Raw genomic sequence first — 21,502 nt, forward strand, 5'->3', positions numbered from 1 at the left:
CTACTGAACACTAGTATCACAGAGCGGGAAACGAGGCTGATCTCATCCGTCCGTTCTTCCACGAACCAACGGCCACAGATGAACCTCATTGTCGGCGAAGTCGAAAGCGAGAAGCAATACCATCCGTTCGATAATGTGAAGCCGACAATCTCAGCCGTTTGGATGCCGCACGCTTAGAGGTCACACGTGCGATGGGGTCCCACGCTCCTCCTTTAAAAATAGCTGGATTTTAAGGTTTTTTTAGCGTAATTTGGCGGCAGTGAGCTCCGCTAATTTAGAAGTGCGGTAGGTTTTGTGGGCGCCATTTTAGGCTTTTTTTTTTTCAAAAATAATTTTCAGTTTCACCTTTTTTTGAAATTCAAAGACAAGCATTCCGAAATTACCCTCTTATCATGACAAAATCTCGGTGTTAGCCTTCCTACCCTACGCGCTGGATCCCATTTTTTTGGCCCCTAGAAAATTTAGCAAATTTCGACCGAAATTTCGGGAATGTTGCGGTGGAGCTTGTTTTAGAATAATTATCAGTTCTTGTTATGATCGTAATGTACGGTCCATTTTTGAGGAAGAGATTTTGTCTGTCAAATCCTACCGTTGGTTTGAAAAACTACGTTACGGGCATCTCCAATGTGTTTATGCCACGCGGAGATTGTACCGGGGTAGCGGAATTTCGTAGTTTGAATGCGGCGGGAAACGAAATTTTGTAATCTACTTTTTTTAGTTGACTTTGGCGGGAAAGCGGTTATTGAAGAAAACGTTTTAAAAGATAGAAAAGAGAGAATCAAGTCAAAGAGATTTGCGTTGGCTAAACAGAGAAAGCGGATAAAATTGAAATCTAAGTTATTTACATTTAAAATACAAAAACAAAATTTATATCTAAAAATTTCCAAATAGTTAGATCATCTATTTAGAAGAAAAATCTTTGGATATTTAGTAATTATTGGAAAATATTTGTCATTTATTGTTATGTTTTATTTGTTTGTAGGAAGTGCTTGATACATCGCACGATTGCAAGTTTTTGGGCCGTCTAATTTTTACCGCTTTAACCAGCTCTGATATGAATATCTTTCTAACGCTTCTGGGTACATGGCTTAAAATTTATTTTCATCTCTTACTATAAAACTTCTTTTGTTTTTTTTTTTTGGGAACATTCATGAGCAGATCCATGAACACTCGAAAATCTTGAAAATGGACCATCTAAACCAACGTTTTAAAAAACGCCGAGTCGAACCGGACTCGCCCGGTTCGACTCGGAAATAGTGAAAAAGGAACCGGATCGCCCCGAAAATCGGAAATCGTCCGGTTCTAGAGAGAACCGGACGATTCTGTACAGTGAATCGCGATTCACTGTACGGAATCGGCGAGTCCGAACAGTGAATCGGCGATTCCGTACGGAATTTTTTTTTTTTTTTTTTTTTTTTTTTTTTGGTAATCCATGATAGATTTTTTTTGTAATCCATGATCGAATTTTTTGGTTTTTTGTAACCCATAATAGAATTTTTTGTAATCCATGATCGAAATGTTTGTTTTCTTTTCTTGTAATCCATGATCGATTTTTTTGTTTTTTTTTTTTTTTTTGTAACCCATGATAGAATTTTTTGTAATCCATGATCGAATGTTTTGTAATATATGATCGAAATGTTTGTTTTTTTTTTGTAATCCATGATTGAAATGTTTGTTTGTTTTTTTTTAATCCATGATTGAATTTTTTGTTTTTTGCTTTTTTTGTAACCCATGATAGAGTTTTTTGTAATCCATGATTGAATTTTTTGTAATCCATGATCGAACTATTTTTTTCTTTTTTTGTAATCCACGATTGAATTTTTTGTTTTTTTTGTTTGTTTTTTTTTTGTAATCCATGATCGAATTTTATGTAATCCATGATCGAATTTTATGTAATCCATGATTGAATTTTTTGAAAATTTGTGATTTTTTTTGTTTAATCCATGATCGAATTTTTTTTTGTAATCCATGATAGAATTTTTTGAAAATTTGTGATTTTTTTTTTAATCCATGATAGATTTTTTTGAAAATTTGTTTTTTTTTTTTTTTAATCCATATTATTCAAAGAGAAAACGAGAGAGATGATGATTCCGAGGCCACCCTATCCCAACCATATTATTCACATATCGAGTCCCAACAGCAACAGTGTAGGGATGAGCACGAAATACTGTAAATTAAATGCTGAACGGCGGTTCATGCAGGGAAAGAACATATCAATATTTGCATATTCATTCAAAAACATGAAAATTCTTAATGGAGTACCCTCATTTTTTATTGAATTCCTAAAAACCAATATTTATAATGAATTTTAATAATTTTTTCGGATTTTTTTGAAGCTTTATTCTGACCGATTCACCCGATTCCGATCCGGATCGCCGATTTGCCGATCCGGATCGGTTTTTGAAAAGCCCGATCCGGGTCACCGATCCGGTTTTTAAACCATTGATCTAAACAATGCATTACGAGATACATTATTTTCAAGATATGAAATATATTTTTTCTCATGTCCATGCATCTTGAAATCTAGACGGTCAATTTGAGGATTTTTTGGCATCGAAACAAGCTCTTCCCGTGGGTTTTTTGAGGTGTGGCTTAATTTGATTGTTTTGAGCAGTGTCCGAAAGAACCCGTTGGGCCAACTAGATGGTCATGGCTCGAACCACTTAGTCGGACCGACTCCGACTTAGTTGGCCGATTGCTGCCAAGTTTTATATTAAAAAAAAGAAATGGGGGCAAAAAAAAACCCAAAAAAACTGTAAAAGATGTTTAAATTTTATATGTATTGTTTTTTTATATTGTCAAATAAAATAAACGAAACAATAAAATATTATAGGCATAATTGGGTTTCGGCAAAAGAAAATTAAGTACATCAAGCAATGTTTTTTCAGTGAGCTAGTAATTGAAGAAGATCATATATTTCAGTGAACTAGTAATTGAAGAAGATCATATCTTATACATCACAAACAATGCCTTAAAATATTTAAATAAGAGGAAAAAAAAGAGATAGACCAAAAGAAGTTGGGGGGGGGGGAGGGGGGAGAAAAAAGAGTTGGCGTACGTACCCCAACCCTAAGAGAGAGAGAGAAAGAGAGTTTGGGGCACGTACCCCCTTGCCACACAGAGAAAGACTGACTGTGCGGGAGAGAGAGATGGCTCACAAAGTTCTTTACATTGCCTATGAAATTGGGCCTATTTGGGCTCGGCTAGTGCCCAAGTCCGCTTTAGTCGATTAATTTTTTAAATGTCGGCCTTTTCAAACAAGGGTTTAGAGCATCGCCCTTATATAAACTTTTTCATTGTACAAGGCTGAGGCCCTAAACAATCAAAGTAAAGCGTACCTTCAAATAGTATCCAAATATGTTGTTTCAATACTTAAAGGGTGTGGTTTCCATAAGGTTGCAACCTTAAACAATCCAATTAAAGCACACCTTAAAATTTTATTATAACATATAATTTTGATGTAAAATATTCTTAGGATTATCTCAAAATCCATTTTCATATTTAATTGTAAAATTTTAAACTCCAAAAATGGCTAAAATAAAGTAGATTTATAAACATACGAAAATATTGAAAATAGATGGTCTAGATAATGTGTATGTCTATGTTGAGATGATCAATTAGAGTATTTTTCAACATTAAAACAACATTTTTCAATAGATTTTTGAGGTGCATTCGTAGTTCTACATTTTAAGGTTGCAACCTTGTATAAACTTTTTCCACACTTAAAATCTTGGTGGCACCCTCAAAAAATTTTATCTCTACTTATAAAATTTAAAACTTCAAAATTAGTGTAGATCAAGTAGATATATGAACATTTGAAAATCTTGAAAATTGATGGTCCAGAAAATGCATTACTAAATGCACTATCTGCGAGACTTAAATCTATTTTTTTTCGTATTCCTACATCTTAAGGTCAAGATGACCGATTTGAGGATTTTTTAACAAGAAAACAACCTCTTTTAATGAATTTTTGAGGTTTGCTTTAGGGCCTCATCCTTATATAACATTTTTATGTAAAAGAAGAACTATTCTATATAAATTGCAAACTCACTTGTAGAAGGAAGCGGTTCATTACGTTATGGGAAAGATCTATACAGTGACTTCAAAAAGGCCGAATCTAGCATGGAATTGCAGATCCGACACATGAAGCAGTCACCTTACTCCAATTCTATGTATATATAAGAAAACGACCGAAGTTTAGAAGGCAATCGGCAGTTCCATACAATGAAACGACAGTTCTCTACCGTAAAACGGCATTTCGAGTTGTCGATTCACCGATCTAGACGGGTCTTTTCCTAATTCACTGTTTTTTACGTGTTTTTCACCGGTTCACTATTTTTACCACAATGTAAACCGATAATCTGGACCATCGATTCACCAATGTTGACCAGTTTTTCGGATGCTCGATATGGGTCACCGATCTATTTTTTAAATCATTGGATTTGTATATGCCACTACGTATAAGGAACAATGTTTGACAATTCGACTAGTGGCTGGGAATTGGAACCGGCCACTGGCTGGTCTGAATTTAGCCAATTTTTGTGGTTAAGTTCAAAGATATTGGAAAAAAAAAATCAAAAAAATAAGACTTATTTGTATATAATGTAGTTTCTAATATTTTCTATTATTTTGAAAAAAATTGGAAAGTGTTCGGGCCTTGAATACTTATTTTTACATTTTCTCTTTTTGGATTATTTCTAAAAATAAACCCATGGATTATTTAAAAAATACCCCCATGTACAAATTGCCTTCTTCGAAATCTATTTTTTCACTACTTTTTAACTTTATTTAGATTTGTTTTGTTTAAATTTACTGTAAACATAATCTTGATATTGTTTTGGAATTATTTTTTATTTTTTAACAATTTTTAGTCTGCTCAAGACCTGCTTTGCTTTTTTGGGTTTCGTTTTACTCGAACTGGCTCATGTAATCAAACATTGATAGGGATTTCATATATGCCAACCCTCTCCTAGTCATTTGTTCTAAATAGACAATTGAGATGGCCCCGGTCATAACATCACATCTAAATGCCATTTTATTTTTAATTTTCTTGACAAATTATATTGACATCAAATTGGAGGCACCCCATCCACTCATAGGGTAGCACCTACTAAAAATATATAAATTATTTATGATAAATTAAATAACCAAAATAATCCTAAAGGTTTTAGAGATATTTTTGTTATTTTATTTTTAAGATATTTTTATATATTTTTTAGGTGCACCCCTTTGAGAGATGTCACACACAAAATTTCATGTTCATATGATTTATAGAGAAAAACAAAAAAAAAACTCTAAGCCATAAGATCTTCGATAAAACGATAAGAGGCTCACTTGTGATATTAGGGTTGAAGTTGTCACAGTCATCCGTGCATATCAGATGAATGGGAGAGAGTGGTATATATGAATTCCCACAACCTTGTGGTATATAAAACGCTTTCATTTATTTTATTTGGACAATATGGACATGACACTATCTTAAAAGACGTGTCACTTTTTGACATTATCTAAAGAGATATATCAAATGTAGATCATCCAACTAAAATGGAATATACGTACATTTTACGAGTAAGATACCACCTTATAAACTACAACCTTTTTTAAAAAATAAAATACCTGAGTTATGAGTAACTAAGCTATGTATGTATGACCATTCATTTGATGGTCTCCACTTAATGTTAAAATATTGTTTTCTTCAATTACATACAAAATGCTAATGAAAATGTTCCTTTCTTTCTTTTTTTTTTTTGAAAATGAGGTTGCATCTCCAAATTTTGATGTCATGTCATGATATTATTCTCAGACAGATTTTCACTCAAGGAAGTGTATGCCCCAGGAGCATTTAGCCTTTTGACATTTTTTTTATCATGCCTCTATTTCGGTGCAAGTTTTGTGGGGAGGGGGGGTCCATAACATAGAGGGGTGGTGCTGGCCTTCCCACTACGGAGGGCAGTAGAGAAGGAGGTATTACCATTGGGCCCCACTGTTGTCGCCCTTTCCCTTTTCTAGAGAGAGATCCCTGGTTGCACTCATGTGGACCCTACCTAGTGTGTAGATGTATCCCTAAAAAAAATTAATTTTAAGATGAACTTTAGTTTTAAAATGCATAGGAGGCGATTATAATTTGGAAACATAAATAATTTTTAATTTGAAAAATATATCTTAACTTTGTCATATATGATCGGATCTACACCAGTTTTGGATCTAAGTTTTGGGGGTAATTCAATCGAAACCTACATTTTTTTTAAATGAACAGTGTAGGAGTTAATTTTTTTTAAGATATTAGTGGGAATAAAAACCACATTATAGTGATTAGGGTGTGGGGGTGCTACCACCACTTATTACAGCCCCTTTCCCTATTGGCAGTGGTTTAAAGATACTTTTACATCCTAAATCCATGAAAAAATTAGGGGGAGTGATGAGTCCAAGGACTCACATTAAACTTTTTCGTATATAAATAAATTAAATATTATTTTTGGAGCTCCCATGAAAATAAAATTCCCAGAAAAAATTATTAATCGACATATGTAAAGGGTGTGCATTGACATAAATTTGACTTGAAAGTACAATGTATATAGTTTGTGCACATTAGAAACATCACAACGAATGTTAAAGCGCAATGAACGATAATCAGTTGGTTGATCTCCATCATATTTCATGATTTCTTCCCCATTTAACTGGCCGTCCATCACTTCATCGGAGGAAAGAAGAGCTCGCCTTAATTGCCGAGATGCGTGTCATTTTGTCGAACGATACTCCATGATCTGAGTCACAAATTTCGGTAGTTTCGTGAATTGAAATTGTCTTTTATAAGTAGTATGATGAAACTAACTTTATGATTAATGAAATATAAGTTCCTCCTATGGCCCCATGAAAATTATTGTATATTTTCTCCATTTTTTTTTAAACATTAAGGGGCAATTTTCTATGTTAAGAATTATTTACAGTTAGGGCTGCCAAATGGCTTGATTGGTAAGGCCCGAAACTGCCTAGACCCAACTCGAAATTTGACCATAAAAAGCTGAAAGAGAGGACTAATGTTATCTTGCAGGGGAATATATATATATATATATATATATATATATATATATATAGGAAAACTCTTCCCAACGCCTATAGGTGAAAACGAAATGATTTCAAAACTCTTCCCAACGCTTATAGTTGAAAATAAACAATTATTTCGTCTACTCTCATCACCATCCAAACTTCATCGTACGGTCACAGTTGTCCGGTAATGTTTCAATTTTCATTTCTTTTTTCTACAAATCCAAATTACTTGAAATTTAGAGCGTGTGTACATCTTAGTGAAGTGTACCTAATAAAAATATTTAAAAAATAATTTGTAAAATATAAATTGACTAAAATACCCAAAAAATATGGGGGTATTTTAGTCAATTTATATTTTATGAATTATCATTTTTTTCATATTTTTATTAGGTGCACCTCACTAAGATGTACATATGCTCCAAATTTCAGATTATTTCGATTAGAAAAAAAAAAGAAAAATGAAACCCTACCAAACAACTGCGGCCGTGCGGTAGAGTTTGGTTAGTGATGAGGGTAGGTGAAATCACTGTTCATTTTCGCATATATATATATATAACACTACAAAATGCCTATAGGTTAAGTTCTACTGTACTTCACCTACACCTCATCACCATCTAAGTTTATCATATGGTCACAGTTGTTTGGTAGTATTTTAATTTTAATAATTTTTATCAATCAGATTTATCTAAAATTTGGGACGTATGTAAATATGACCTAGTCGTACCAAAATAAAATAATAAAAAAATAACAATTATAAATAACATAATGAAAATATCCCTGAAACTTCATAGGGATTTTAGGTCATTTTTATCATCCAACTTATTTTTTTCATATTTTATTCAAGTGCATCTCACTAAGACACATGCAAAATTTCAAATCATCATGATTAGTAAGAAAACATATTAAAATTTGAATACTATTGGATGTATATAACTGTGCGATGAACTTTAGACGATGAAAAAGTTGTAGGTGAAGTACTGTAGAACTTCACCTATAGGCGTTTTACAGTGTTATATATATATATATATATATATATATATATATATATATATATATATATATATATATATATATATATATATATATATATATACTACAAAATAACTATAGGCGAAAATGAACGGTGATTTCGCCTACTCTCATCACCATCCAAACTTCATTGCATAGTTACAGTTGTCTGGTATATTTTATTTTTTAGTTTTCATTTTTTTTTACTAATCGGAATGATTTAAAATTTAGAGCATACATACATCTTATTGAGACACACTTAATAAAAATATGAAAAAAATAATTTGTAAAATATAAATTGATTATAATACCCCGATAAATTTTCAGGCGTATTTTGGTAAATTTATACTTTACGAATTATTAGTATTTTCATATTTTTATTAGGTGCGCGTCACTAAGATGTACACACGCTCCAAATTTCAAGTAATTTGGATTTGTAAAAGAAAAAAAATGAAAAATAAAGCACTACCTAACAATTGTGACCGTGCGATGCAGTTTGGATGGTGACGAGGGTATGCGAAATCACTGTTCATTTTCGCCAATAGGTGTTGGGAAGAGTTTTTCATATATATATATATATATATATATATATATATATATATATATATATATATATATATATATATATATATATATATATATATATATATATATATATATATATATATATATGTTTGTCTAGAATTAACAACCCCTCAAAATACAAAAGTTCAAGTTAGAAGGGGTTATGATAGGTGTATTTATCAAAACAATAATTACTTTTTTATTAAAAGATTATTTAAATAGGTAACTTTACCATTAAACAATGACAAATATGAAATTTTCAAAAAAATACAATGGTATTTTGGAAGTTAGTGTATTGGAACTTTATTTGTAGAGTGTCATTGCCTTTTAGTTAAAATTTCAATTTTACCCCTTTTGGATATGTGAAAAGTATTATTTGTCTTGTAGTAATATTTACAAATTTACCCCAAAAAAGTAATTTTTTAAAAAAAATATAACAAAATTAATAAATCCACCCTTCACAACTCTTTCTATCTTGAACCTTTGTAATTTGAAGGGTTGTGAAGTTTAGATTATCTCTATATATATATATATTGACCAAAATACCCCCGAAATTATATGCGGGTATTTTGATCTTTTTTCATGTAAAATATTTTTTTGATATTTTGATTCACATATTTTTTATGAACACACGCATAAAATTTCATGTGATTTGGGTTTATAAAAAAAAAAAAAAAATTCAAACACTATCGGACATCCGTGATTGTCAAACCGGCCCATATTCAATCTGGGCCGTTGGGCTCATTTTTACTTATATATATATATATATATATATATATATATATATATGTTTTTTTTTTTTTTCTTTTTCACCCCTTTTTTTTTTCTTTTCTTTTGGCAAAAATCACATACAAGTAGTCTTATTACAATAAGCTATTACTTTAAAAGAAAATAAAACTAATAAATCTAATATCTTAAAAACCTTGATGTTACTAAACAAATTTTCTTTAAACAAAGAAAATAACTACAATTCTTATGTTTGATAATATAAATACATTATAATTAAATATGACAAGAAACAACAAGAGAGGGTCAAATATTACCTCAATTGGGCTTATTACATCCCACACCAAGTCACCACCATTCTATGCGTGCATGATCAATGATCAACATTCATTTTCAACCGGTAAAGCAAGTTTAGGTCAAACCCTTCAATGGAACTTTTGAACTCCTCTTGATTACAATCCCAAACTTAAGTATAACTCATAAAACCTAGTTTATAAGAGATAACATCCACTTACTTTTACCTAACCCTTAGGATCAATATAATACAATATGAAAAAAATAATACCATCAAGGTAGTGCGTGCCCCTTAGATCTACTTAGAGATATAGAGAGAGAAAGAGATGATCTAAGAGGTGAAGTGTGCCCCTTATAAAAAACTAGAGAGAGAAACCTTCTAAGTTGGGGGTGCTCCCGAAGCTTACTAAAGAGAGAGAAAGAGAAATATTTAGAGAGAGGAGAGATATTTTGGTGTAGAGATTTATAGACATGGGTCCTCTATTTATGGTGCAAAAATAGGATTAAAGTTTCTTAGGGTTTTCTATGGTTTGCCTACTCTTGTGATATTGAATATGCATCATTGATATTGGGTGACTCGTGGGATGAGAGATTTGAGCCATCCACTCCACATATAGCTCATCAAGATCATATGGAAGGTGTTAAAACGTTTATCTCTCATTTCTTAAACCATTTTCCTATCAATAGAAATTAATTCAATCATAATATTGTGCTTATAACAATTATGCATAAGCCTCCTCATGCTTTCCAAAAAATCCATTCAAAGTTTCCTCAAGTTAAAGGCTTTCTAAAAATCACAAGCTTTTTCTTCAAGCCAAAGCTCGATCCAACAAAATAAGAAAAGTCTTAAGAGTGGGGTGTGCGACCCAAGATGGCACTCATGGGCCCCACCCACAATGCAATGGTGGGCCCATATAACTTATTGAGCCTCCCATGCAATAATCAAATTAATTGAAGTTATTTTATGATTTTTAGAAATTCATAGAATTTAATTTAAATAATTAAATCAATCTAAAATTAATATCTCTGTTTTTATAAATCCAAATTTAATAAATAAAATATCCATAGATCTAAAAAATTTTAAATAACATTTCTAAAAATTATATATCATTAAAAAAAATAATTAAATTCATTAGATGGGAAAATGATCAATATGGTCTACAAATTACATAAATAAACACCGGGGCACTCCACTTGCAACTGTGGACTAGAGTCTACACTTGCTTTTTTAACTGACCCAGTGTTACCCATGACCCATGGTTTATGCAAGGGCTCATTAGTGGGTCATTGAAGTCTAGCCAATAGGCAACGGATCTTAATATTAGTTTGTAGATTTTCAAGTTCTCCCCTAGAGACGTATCAATGTACTAGACCTGATGCTACCACTACTCATATGACACATAGGGGTATCTCTCGCACATGCATAAGCTTCACCATAAAAAGTGGTTAGGTTTCTCGAAACGACTATCATATATGTATGACGTGTGATGACACACAGATGAGGCTTTGGCTCCCATCTCTGAAGGACATTATCACACACAAGGGCCATACAATCCATCGCTAACTCATTCGGGCATAGTCTGACCTCATCAAGGGATGACCCATTAAAACCCTTATCAGTTAGTTTTCTATGCCCAGGTAATATGGGCTTTTCTCAATTGATGGGCAACTTGTAAAGCTTAGTTCGGTATCAGCAAATATTATTTGCTTACTATGGTTAACGAAAGACCACATTCCTATTGAGTTTATGGTATATTATATCAAAATGTTTATTACAAGCACTTATAAGGCTTTTAATGAGCACACTTACCCAATAAAAGCCTGACCTTGCCTAGCCCGTAAATGTACCAGTGAGGTTAAGCCCGGCCCAAATCCTGTTAGCAGCTCGTTAAGAATCTATTGGTATTGGCCCATGCCGTCCCATTAACAAACCTCTTTCTTTTTTCTTTTATGTCACTCGTCAAACTTTCCTGGGCAGTAAGCTAAAAAAAAATATAATAAAATATTTTTAGAGAGAGATCGAGTTTCTAGAGAGAGATTAAGTTTTTAAAGAGATATTGGGTTTTTAGAGAGAATGGGTTTTTAGATAGAGAAAGATAGGTTTTTTTAGACAATGAAATGTTGGGTACTTAGAAAGAGCATGAGTTTTGAGAGAGAGAAATATTGAGTTTTTAAAGAGAGAATAGGTTTTAAAGATAATAAGAGAAAAAATTGGGTTTTTAGAGAGAGATATAGATTGGATTCTAGAGAGAGAAAGTTTTCAAAGAGATAAAGAGAGTTTGGGTTTTTAAAAAGATAGAATGGGTTTTAGAGAGAGAATATGTTTTTGAGAGAGAGAGAGAGAGGTTGGGTTTCTAGTGGGAGAACGGGTATTTAGAGACAAAGAGAATTGAGTTTTTAGAGTGAGAAAGAGATACTGGGTTTCTAAAAGGAGAGCATAAGAGAGTATAAGTTTTTAGAGAGAGATTGAGTTTCTAAAGAGAGATTGGGTTTTTAAAGAGAGAAACAAAGATTGACTTTTAGAAAGAGCAAGAGAGATTGGGTTTTCAAAGGGAAAGAGAATGACTTTTTAGAGAGAGAAGAGAATGATTTTTTAGAGAGAGAATGAAAGATTGTGTTTCTAAATAGATAAAATGAATTTTTTGATAAAAAATTAGGTTTTTAGAAAGAGAAAGAGTGAGCCAAAATTTGGCGGTGGAGGAAATTTAGAGTTATAAAAAAGGGGCAGTACCCCCAAAGTAAAAGACGGGGGTAGCCAAAATTTGTGCTACGTATATCCATCCCATAAGGGCAGCTGTTTTTTTAAGTTTTTTTTTTGGGTTTATGTGTTATCCTTGTCCTTTGAATTTCAAAACAATAAAATTTTGAAAAAGGAAGATTTTTTTTATTTAAAAAAGGCATGCTAAATTGGTTGAGAAATTTTCGGGTTTACTGGACTGGGCCTAGATGTTTTCAGGTTTTATAGGGCCGATCAGTTAAAAGCCCGACCCGTTCCAATAACAAGTGTTGTCCATACCGGTTTGGCCTAGACCGGCCCGAAGCCTGTCAGTTGCCCCTTATCAGGCCCAACCCAGAAGCCCAAGGCCTGGCTTGGTCCATGAGTAGCCCTATTTACAATATTGTACGCAATGAGATCATTTACCTATTATACAAGGAGGCCACAATGGCTAATAACCATTCGATTTGAAAATTGAAAAGTTTTTGAATCTCACAAAATTCAAAAAAATTTCTCTTAAGCTTTGTGCTTGGTTAATAGAATAAATGCAACCACGCAATTTCATATCCATAGGGCAAGAATAATGGCAACAACCTTGTACAAAAGGTAAATGATCTCATTATATAATACTTTTTCCTTCTAGTCTCTATGTATGAAGGGGTTAGATATATGGCATCTAGACAAGTAGAAAGTCATGTGGAGGGCAGGGGAGACATGTAGAGAGTCCAAGAGTTAGTTTTAGTATGCATGGACTAAAATATCAAAGAAACATCAAATTTCAGAGATTTAGATGCACTTGGTTACAAAAACAATTCATAAATGTTTTTTAAATATGGATGCAGTTTTTATAAAGCCTAGGATTTATGAAAACACAAGAACCCCTCACCTCAAATCCTCGTTGAGAGTACACTTTTGGCAACAAAAATCTGCATGATAGCTCTAAAATCAATTTCCTACATCGATTAAAATTTGAAAATAAAAAAATATACAGATCTTATGGATCTACGAATACTGATTTTGGGGTAAAATGGACGGTCCAGATAATTTATTACAATATATACTATTTTTAAAACTTGAAATCCTAATTTTCTTTACAACCACAATGTCCAGGTTGAGATGACCCATGTAAAGGTTTTCCATGCTTGAACTACAATTTTTGATGAATTATGGGGTGATTTATTTATTTTAATAGCGTTACCGCTCTATCAAACCATTTTCCTTTAAATATTTACTTGGCATATTATTGTGGATGATTACATCACCTATCTAAATCTGATGGACACAACACGGCCATGCCCATTTATGGTTCTTAGCACAACAAACATGACACTCGTGTACTAGTACTTGAAAATTTAGACATTTATGCTTGGCTTTTCATTTTGAAAAGTGGCTGCAAAAATATTTAATGTCACACTGTCCTCCATCTATATGGTGAATGGACGTATTGGTTTGGGAGGCCCAATTTACATTTAATATTTTCAACGCGCATGTCACAACTCTTGTAGGAACTGTTTACATATGAAATTAGTTTTACATACGCAAATTGTTGCACATGAACCAAACGAGCCCTCAATATTTATAATGCATGTGCCAAACATTATTCCAATATTCATAGGAAAGTATACCACATTGTAACCAATAACTACAATAATAAGCACTTATACTATGTTCCTTCATTAGTTTACTTCTACTCCCTCTATCACAAATATTATTGCAATATTTATAAGAAAGTATACCCTACCCTAGCCAACAATTACAGTTATAAGGACCTATATTATGCTCCTTCGGGAGCATAGTTTACTTTTACTCGCTTTGTCAGAAGACTAATCGAGAGGATTTTTTCATTATTGAAATTTTGGAAAACATCTAAGAATCAGTAGATGATCATTCTCAAAATAAAAAAATTTAAATTTGAGTTTTTTAACACTTAAATTTTCCTATCTAAAAATTGTATGGTTATTGTTCCGTTTCGAGACATTATTTCTTCAAGTACATAGATTACGAAATCTTTTTATTAAGGATCCATAGGTTAAAAAGTTACATCTCTAAAATTTGAAGTCCTCAAATTATTTCTAGGCGGGGTTTTACCCAAAGAAAATGGATAGTATACTCATGCAGGAGTATAATATCTTTTGGCAATAGTTATTTAATTAATCTCCTCCATCCATCATATGGAGTGCGGTGCCTATGTAGATTATGGTCTCTGTGATTACCGCAACAAGGGCCGTTATTATCGGGTCGGTAAATTGTACAGCGATTGGAGGGATACTGCGAAGTACAATAGAATCAATGATATGTTTGGCGGGACCAACAATCCTTCCTACACTGTCTAATCCATTTATGGAAAAAATAACCCTTAATTAGTTGGTTCCTCTATCCTTCCGGCCCCGGTAAAACCATCGGTGGAAAGATAATGTTTGTGTACCTGTGGATCATAATATACTCCCTTGTCCTGTCGAACACAAAGAAAGAGGTACTTTGTTAGTCACAAATAGCATAACTTGAATCACAATAACAAATGGGATTGTATATTATGAAACCATTTATCTTTATTATAAGAAGATTGTTACAAGGAGGTCACAACTCACAACTATTTCTAATCGTTACATGTCAATTTGGATGATTTGAAATATTTCATCAAGTTAGATAATTTTTTTTTGAACTTCGAGTCTAATCAATGACACTTTTACTATTATTATGATTTTGATGGACAATAATAATTATTTCCTCCTGTACGAAAAGTAAATGGTTTCTTTGTATACTTTCCCATAACAAATGGTAGACATTCTCAACTTCCTTCTAGCTCTTCAATAGTTAGCCTCTTCCCCCTTGCTTTCTTTGTTTTGTATTGTGTGTGCGTATATATGTTATTTATACTTTACAGTGCAACTTTGAGAGATTTTCAAGCGAGAATCTCCCCAACCTGATACTAAAAACTAGTTAATTAAAATTGGTAGAGGAGTCATGGAGGCCAATTAAATTATGAACTAGGGTTTAATCCACCTGGATGGGCGGATCATCCTTTAGATAATCGGCAATGCAGGCATAACCAATTTACGAAAATAACTACAAATACAAATAAATGTTTGCTTTAGATCAGGATTCGATTGTTCTCACTCCCAATCACTTTTAATAACTGAATTCCTAGTGTTGAATCAAGTGATTTTCAATCGAAAATATGCTCTGGTTCACGCTGCAAACAAGACAAAGAGAGATTGAGTTTTTAGAGAGAGAAATTGGAATTTAGAGGGAGAATGAGAGAATACATTTCTAGATAGACATTGGGATTTCATAAAGAGAAAGAGAGATTGAATTTGTAGAGAGATAACGAGTTTTAAAGAAAGAAAGAGACATTAGGTTTTTAGAGAGAAATTGAGTTTTTAGAGAGAAAGAGAGATTTGGTTTTTAGAAAGAAAGAGAGATTGTATTTCTTTAGAAAGAAAGAGAGAGAGAATGCTTTTTTAGAGAGAAAAATAGAGATTAGGTTTCTAGAGAGAAAGATAATAGGTTTTTAGAGAGAGAAAGATAGATTGGGTTTTTTTAAGAGAAAGAGAGAGAGTGGGCTTCTAGAGAGATAATGAGTTTTCAGAGAAAAATAGAGCTTGGGCTTTTAGAGACAGAAAGAGAGATTGGGTTTCTAGAGAGAGAAAGAGAGATTGACTTTCTATAGAGAATGAATATTTAGAGAGAGAAAGATAGATTCTGTTTTAGAGAGAGAAAAAAAGATTGGGTTTTAAGAGAGAAAATGAGTGTTTAAAGAGACAAAGAGAGATTGAGTTTTTAAAGAAAGAAAATGAGTTTTTAGAGAGAGAAAAAGAGATTGGGGGATAATTCACCATTGGGTTACTGAACATAAAAAACTGGGTACGCAAGAATTTTATATATGTGAACCAAACATAGGAAAAAATATGATTGGAAAGCTCTTGTACTAGGAACTATTTACATATGAAAACAATTTTATGTATGCAAATTGTTACACATGAACCAAACGAGCCCTCAGTATTTGCAATGCATGTGCCAAACATTATTGCAATATTCACATAAAAGTATACGACATTGTAACCAATAATTACAATAATGAGCACATACCAGTATACTTCTACTCCCTCTATCACAAATATTATTGCAATATTCATAAGAAAGTATACCCCACTTTAGCTAACAATTACCATTATGAGGACCCATATTATGCTCCCTCAGAAGCATAGTTTACTTCTACTTGCTTTGCCATAAGACTAATCGAGAGGATTTTTTCATTATTGAAATTTTGGGAAACATCTAAGAATGAGTAGATGATCATTCTCAAAATAAAAAAATTTAAATTTGAGTTTTCTAACACTTAGATTTTGCTATCTAAAAATTGTATGGCCTTTATTCAGTTTCAAGACATTATTTCTTCATGTATATAAATTAGGAAATTTTTTTATTAACGTTAATCAATAGGTTACAGAGGTTACATCCCCAAAATCTGAGGTCGTCGAATTATTTCTAGGTGGGGTTTTACCCAAAGAAAATGGATAGTATACTCATGCATGAGTATAAAATCTTTTAGCAACAGTTATTTAATTAATCTCCACTATCCATCACATGGAGTGGGGTCCCTACGTAGATGACGGCCTATATGATCACCGCAACAAGGGCCATTATCATAGGGTCAGTAAATTGGACAGTGATTAGAGGGATACTGTGATGTACAATAGAATAAATGATATGTTTGGAGAAACCAACTATCCTTCTAACATTGTCCAATCCACTTATGGGAAAATGACCCTTAATTTAGTAGGTCCCGCTATCCTTCCATTTCCGTACAAACCATTGGTGGAAAGTTAATGTTCATCATAATATGCTCCCCTGTCATGTGGCACACAAAGAAAGAGGTACTTTGTTAGTCACAAATAGCATAACTCGAATAACAATAACAAATGGGATTGTATATTATGAGACCATTTATCTTTGTTACAAGAAGGTCACTACTTATAACTATTTCTAATCATTAGATGTCAATTTGAATGAATTAAAATATTTCACAAAGTTCTATAAATTTTTTTTGAATTTCCAGTTTAGTCGATGACATTTTTACAACTTTTATGATTTGAGATCTAATGGACAATAATAATTATTTCCTCCTTGTATGAAAAGTAAATGGTTTCTTTGTATAATGTCCCATAACAAATGGTTGACATTCTCAATTTCCATTCTAGCTGTTCAATAGTTAGCCTCTTCCCCCTTGCTTTCTTTGCATGAATGCATGTATTTGTTTTGTTTTGTGTGTGTATATATGTTATTTATACTTTACAATGGAAAATTTTGAGATTTTCAAGCGAGAATCCCCCCAACCTGACACTATAAACTAGTTAATTAAAATCGGTAGAGGGGTCATGGAGGCCAATTAAATTATGATCTAAGGGCTAATCTACCTGGATGGGCGGATCTTCTTTTAGATAATCGGTAGAGCCGGCATAACCAATGTACGAAAATAACTACAAATGCAAATAAATGTTTGCAGTAGATCATGATTCAATTGTTCCAACTCTCTATTACTTTTAATAACTGAATTCCTAGTGTTGAATCAAGTGATATTCAATTGAAAATCTGCTTTGGTTCACGCTGTAAACAAGACAAAGAGAGATTGGATTTTTAGAGAGAGAAATTGGAATTTAGAGGGAGAATGAGAGATTACATTTCTAGATAGAGATTGGGACTTTAGAAAGAGAAAGAGAGATTGGACTTGTAGAGAGATAAAGAGTTTTTAAAGAGAGAGATTAGGTTTTTAGTGAGAAAATGAGTTTTTAGAGAGAAAGAGAGATTTAGTTTTTAGAAAGAAAGAGAGATTGCATTTTTAGAGCGAGAATGAATTTTTAGAGAGAAAAATAAAGATTAGTTTTTTAGAAAGAAAGATAATAGGCTTTTTGAGAGAGAAAGATAGATTGGGATTCTTAAGAAAGAAAGTGAGAGTGGGCTTCTATAGAGATAATGGGTTTTTAGAGGGAAATAGAGCTTGGACCTTTAGAGACAGAAAGAAAGATTTGGTTTCTAGAGAAATAGTGGGGGTTGAGGAGTTGGCCGCATCATCGCCGTGCCGGTGGTCACCCAAGCGGTTTGAGGCGGCTGCAGGTGTCGTGGCTGAGATCTTGGAGGCGAGCGGCAGTAGGCGAATGTTGCGTCAGGAGGTACGTGATGCTGCTCGTGGGCGCATCGGGCCTCCTCGACTTCGTGCTCAAGTCTCTCAACAATTGCGCGGTCGGTCCTCACCTCATTCCGCTCACCGTCAACCCTAAAACGAAGGTGTTAGAGTACTCGTTATCCACCACCGAGCTCGACTACTGGGATGGTGAGGAGGCCACAGAAACCAGGAAATACGAGTCACAAGACCACCCTCAAAACCAGATTCAGGTGGGGAGAAGAAGTGAGATCGAGAGAGACCTGGAGTACGTGTACAGGACGGTTTTGGAAGGTGGTTTGGGTGGCAAGGTTGTGGAGGCGGCTACGCGCGTGGTCCTGGACATGAAGCACTTCGCCAAAGAGTGGCCGATCAGGGACGCGGATGAGCAGCTGAGGTTCATGGTGAGTGCGGTGGCGGCCGAGGATGAGGCAGGGATGTTCTCACGGGCGACTCCGCCACCCGAGCTCGTGGTGGTGCCTCTCCACGCTACAGTCGGTGACCTACGTGCCGAGGCCGAGCATGCTTTCCGTGACACCTACTGCATCATGGAGGGCTTTGCAGCGGAGGACCTGATCTGGCCTCACGGCCAGGAGATCAGCGAGTCGGAGCTGCTGTACGGAGTGGCCGAGTCAGGGATGGGGGTGTGGGTGAGAGGGAGAGGGGCGGAGAGGGGGGCTGCGAGGCTGAGGTACGAAGGTGGGGCGGAGGAGTGGAGATGGTCTTAACAACCAGTGAAGGAGTTTAAAGCCTGAGGTATCTATCTTCCTGCATAATTAGAGGTGCCTTACGCACTGTATATAAATTGCACCCATATGAATCTTCAAAGAAAATTCTAAAATGAAAACATCTACTAGGTTTGCTTGTCACTTAGAACGCAGTGTTAAAATTTCTTCCATTTGGAACTGTGGTTTTCTCCACACGCACCCAAATTAGTGCATTGTACCGTGAGGAACATGAAATTGATTTTAACCCTTTGCTTTTGGTGATTTACATTCAAAAGCATAGACTTTAGTCCCCATCTCCAATAATGCATTGCATAGTGAGAGACATAATGACTTGAGCCTATGGCTTTTTAGACCCCACCTCAAATAATACATTGCACCATGAGACACACGGCATTGACTTGAGCCGATCAAGTCTTTTGTAGTAGAGTTCTTTTCTTTTTGGTGCACAGTTTAAGAAGTCCCTCAAAATATAGGGGTTTTAATAAAGCAAAGTTTAACCAAGGGTTTCTAGAATAAGGATGGGAAGTATTTAAATTCATGGTTTTTCAACTAGGTGAATCTAGACTGTGATCTTTTTTATTTAAAATTTAGGGATCCAATTAAAAATCAGTTGATGATCATTTACAAAAAAAAAAAAAAAAAAAGGAAAAAAAAAGGAAAAAGAGAAAGAAAAGAGAGAGAGAGAGAATTTTGAGATTTTAAACACTTAAAACCAATGGTTTAAAAAACGGATCGGTGACTTGGATCGGGCACCCAAAAAACCGATCCGGATCGGCGAATCGGCTATCCGGATAGGGAATCGGGGTGAATCGGTCAGAATAAAGCTTAAAAAAAATCCGAAAAAAATATTAAAATTCATTATAAATATTTTTTTTTAAGAATTCAATAAGAAATGAGGGTACTCCATTAAGAATTTTCATGTTTTTGAATGAATATGCGAATATTGATATGTTCTTTCCCTGCATGAACCGCCATTCAGCATTTAATTTACATCACACAAAAGGATAAACATAGAATTATCATGGAATAAGTATATCAACATACATGGACTACAATAAAGCATAAAATTAGTAAAATATGATCTAAAAATAAAATGATAGACGATGTTATTGTTCTTCTTGGTCACGCTGGTGCCATTGATTGAATTCGTTTAACAATTCATTGATTCGATCTAAAAACGAATCATCGATTTTAGCAGGCGTCTGACTATTCCCAAATCCCTGAGTGTTAGTGTTTTGGTTTGTTCCCAATCCAAAATCCCCGAAGCTTGTCCATCCTTCATGCTCACCTGCACTGTCGTGCTCATCCCTACACTGTTGCTTTGGGACTCGATATGTGAATAATATGGCTGGGATAGGGTAGCCTCAGAATCATCATCTCTCTCATTTTCTCTTTGAATAATATGGATTAAAAAAAAAACAAAACAAATTTTCAAAAAATCGATCATGGATTAAAAAAAAAAGCACAAATTTTCAAAAAATTCTATCATGGATTACAAAAAAAAATTCGATCATGGATTAAAAAAAAAAAAGCACAAATTTTCAAAAAATTCTATCATGGATTACAAAAAAAAATTCGATCATGGATTAAAAAAAAAAATCACAAATTTTCAAAAAATTCAATCATGGATTACAAAAAATTCGATCATGGATTAAAAAAAATTCGATCATGGATTACAAAAAATTCGATCATATATTACATAAAATTCGATCATGGATTACAAAAAAAAAAAAAAAACATAAAAAAACAAAAAATTCCATCGTGGATTACAAAAAAAGAAAAGAACAATTCGATCATGGATTACAAAAAATTCAATCATGGATTACAAAATTTTCTATCATGGGTTACAAAAAAAAAAAAAAAACAAAAAATTCGATCATGGATTACAAGAAAAAAAAATAAACATTTCGATCATGGATTACAAAAAATTCGATCATGGATTACAAAAAATTCGATCATGGATTACAAAAAATTCGATCATGGATTACATAAAATTCGATCATGGATTACCAAAAAAGCAAAAAAAAAAAACAAAAAAATTTGATCGTGGATTACAAAAAAAGAAAAAAACAATTCGATCATGGATTACAAAAAATTCAATCATGGATTACAAAAACTCTATCATGGGTTACAAAAAAAACAAAAAACAAAAAACAAAAAATTCGATCATGGACTACAAAAAAAAAAAAACAATTCGATCATGGATTACAAAAAATTCAATCATAGATTACAAAAAACTCTATCATGGGTTACAAAAAA

At 33.4% G+C, this 21,502-nt stretch overlaps 1 protein-coding gene across 1 annotated transcript; it reads left to right on the forward strand.

The window, feature by feature from the left end:
* Positions 1 to 18,532: 18,532 nt before the first annotated feature.
* LOC148782231 (PHD finger protein MALE MEIOCYTE DEATH 1-like) lies at positions 18,533 to 19,243 on the forward strand. Its single transcript, XM_088863726.1, has one exon. The coding sequence runs from the start codon at positions 18,533 to 18,535 to the stop codon at positions 19,241 to 19,243; it is 711 nt and encodes a 236-aa protein (XP_088719852.1).
* The last annotated feature ends 2,259 nt before the right edge of the window (positions 19,244 to 21,502 follow it).

Source organism: Amborella trichopoda, chromosome 4, assembly GCF_054954075.1.
Source record: "Amborella trichopoda isolate Santa Cruz 75 chromosome 4, AtrichopodaSantaCruz75HAP2 v2.0, whole genome shotgun sequence".
Taxonomy (NCBI): domain Eukaryota; kingdom Viridiplantae; phylum Streptophyta; class Magnoliopsida; order Amborellales; family Amborellaceae; genus Amborella; species Amborella trichopoda.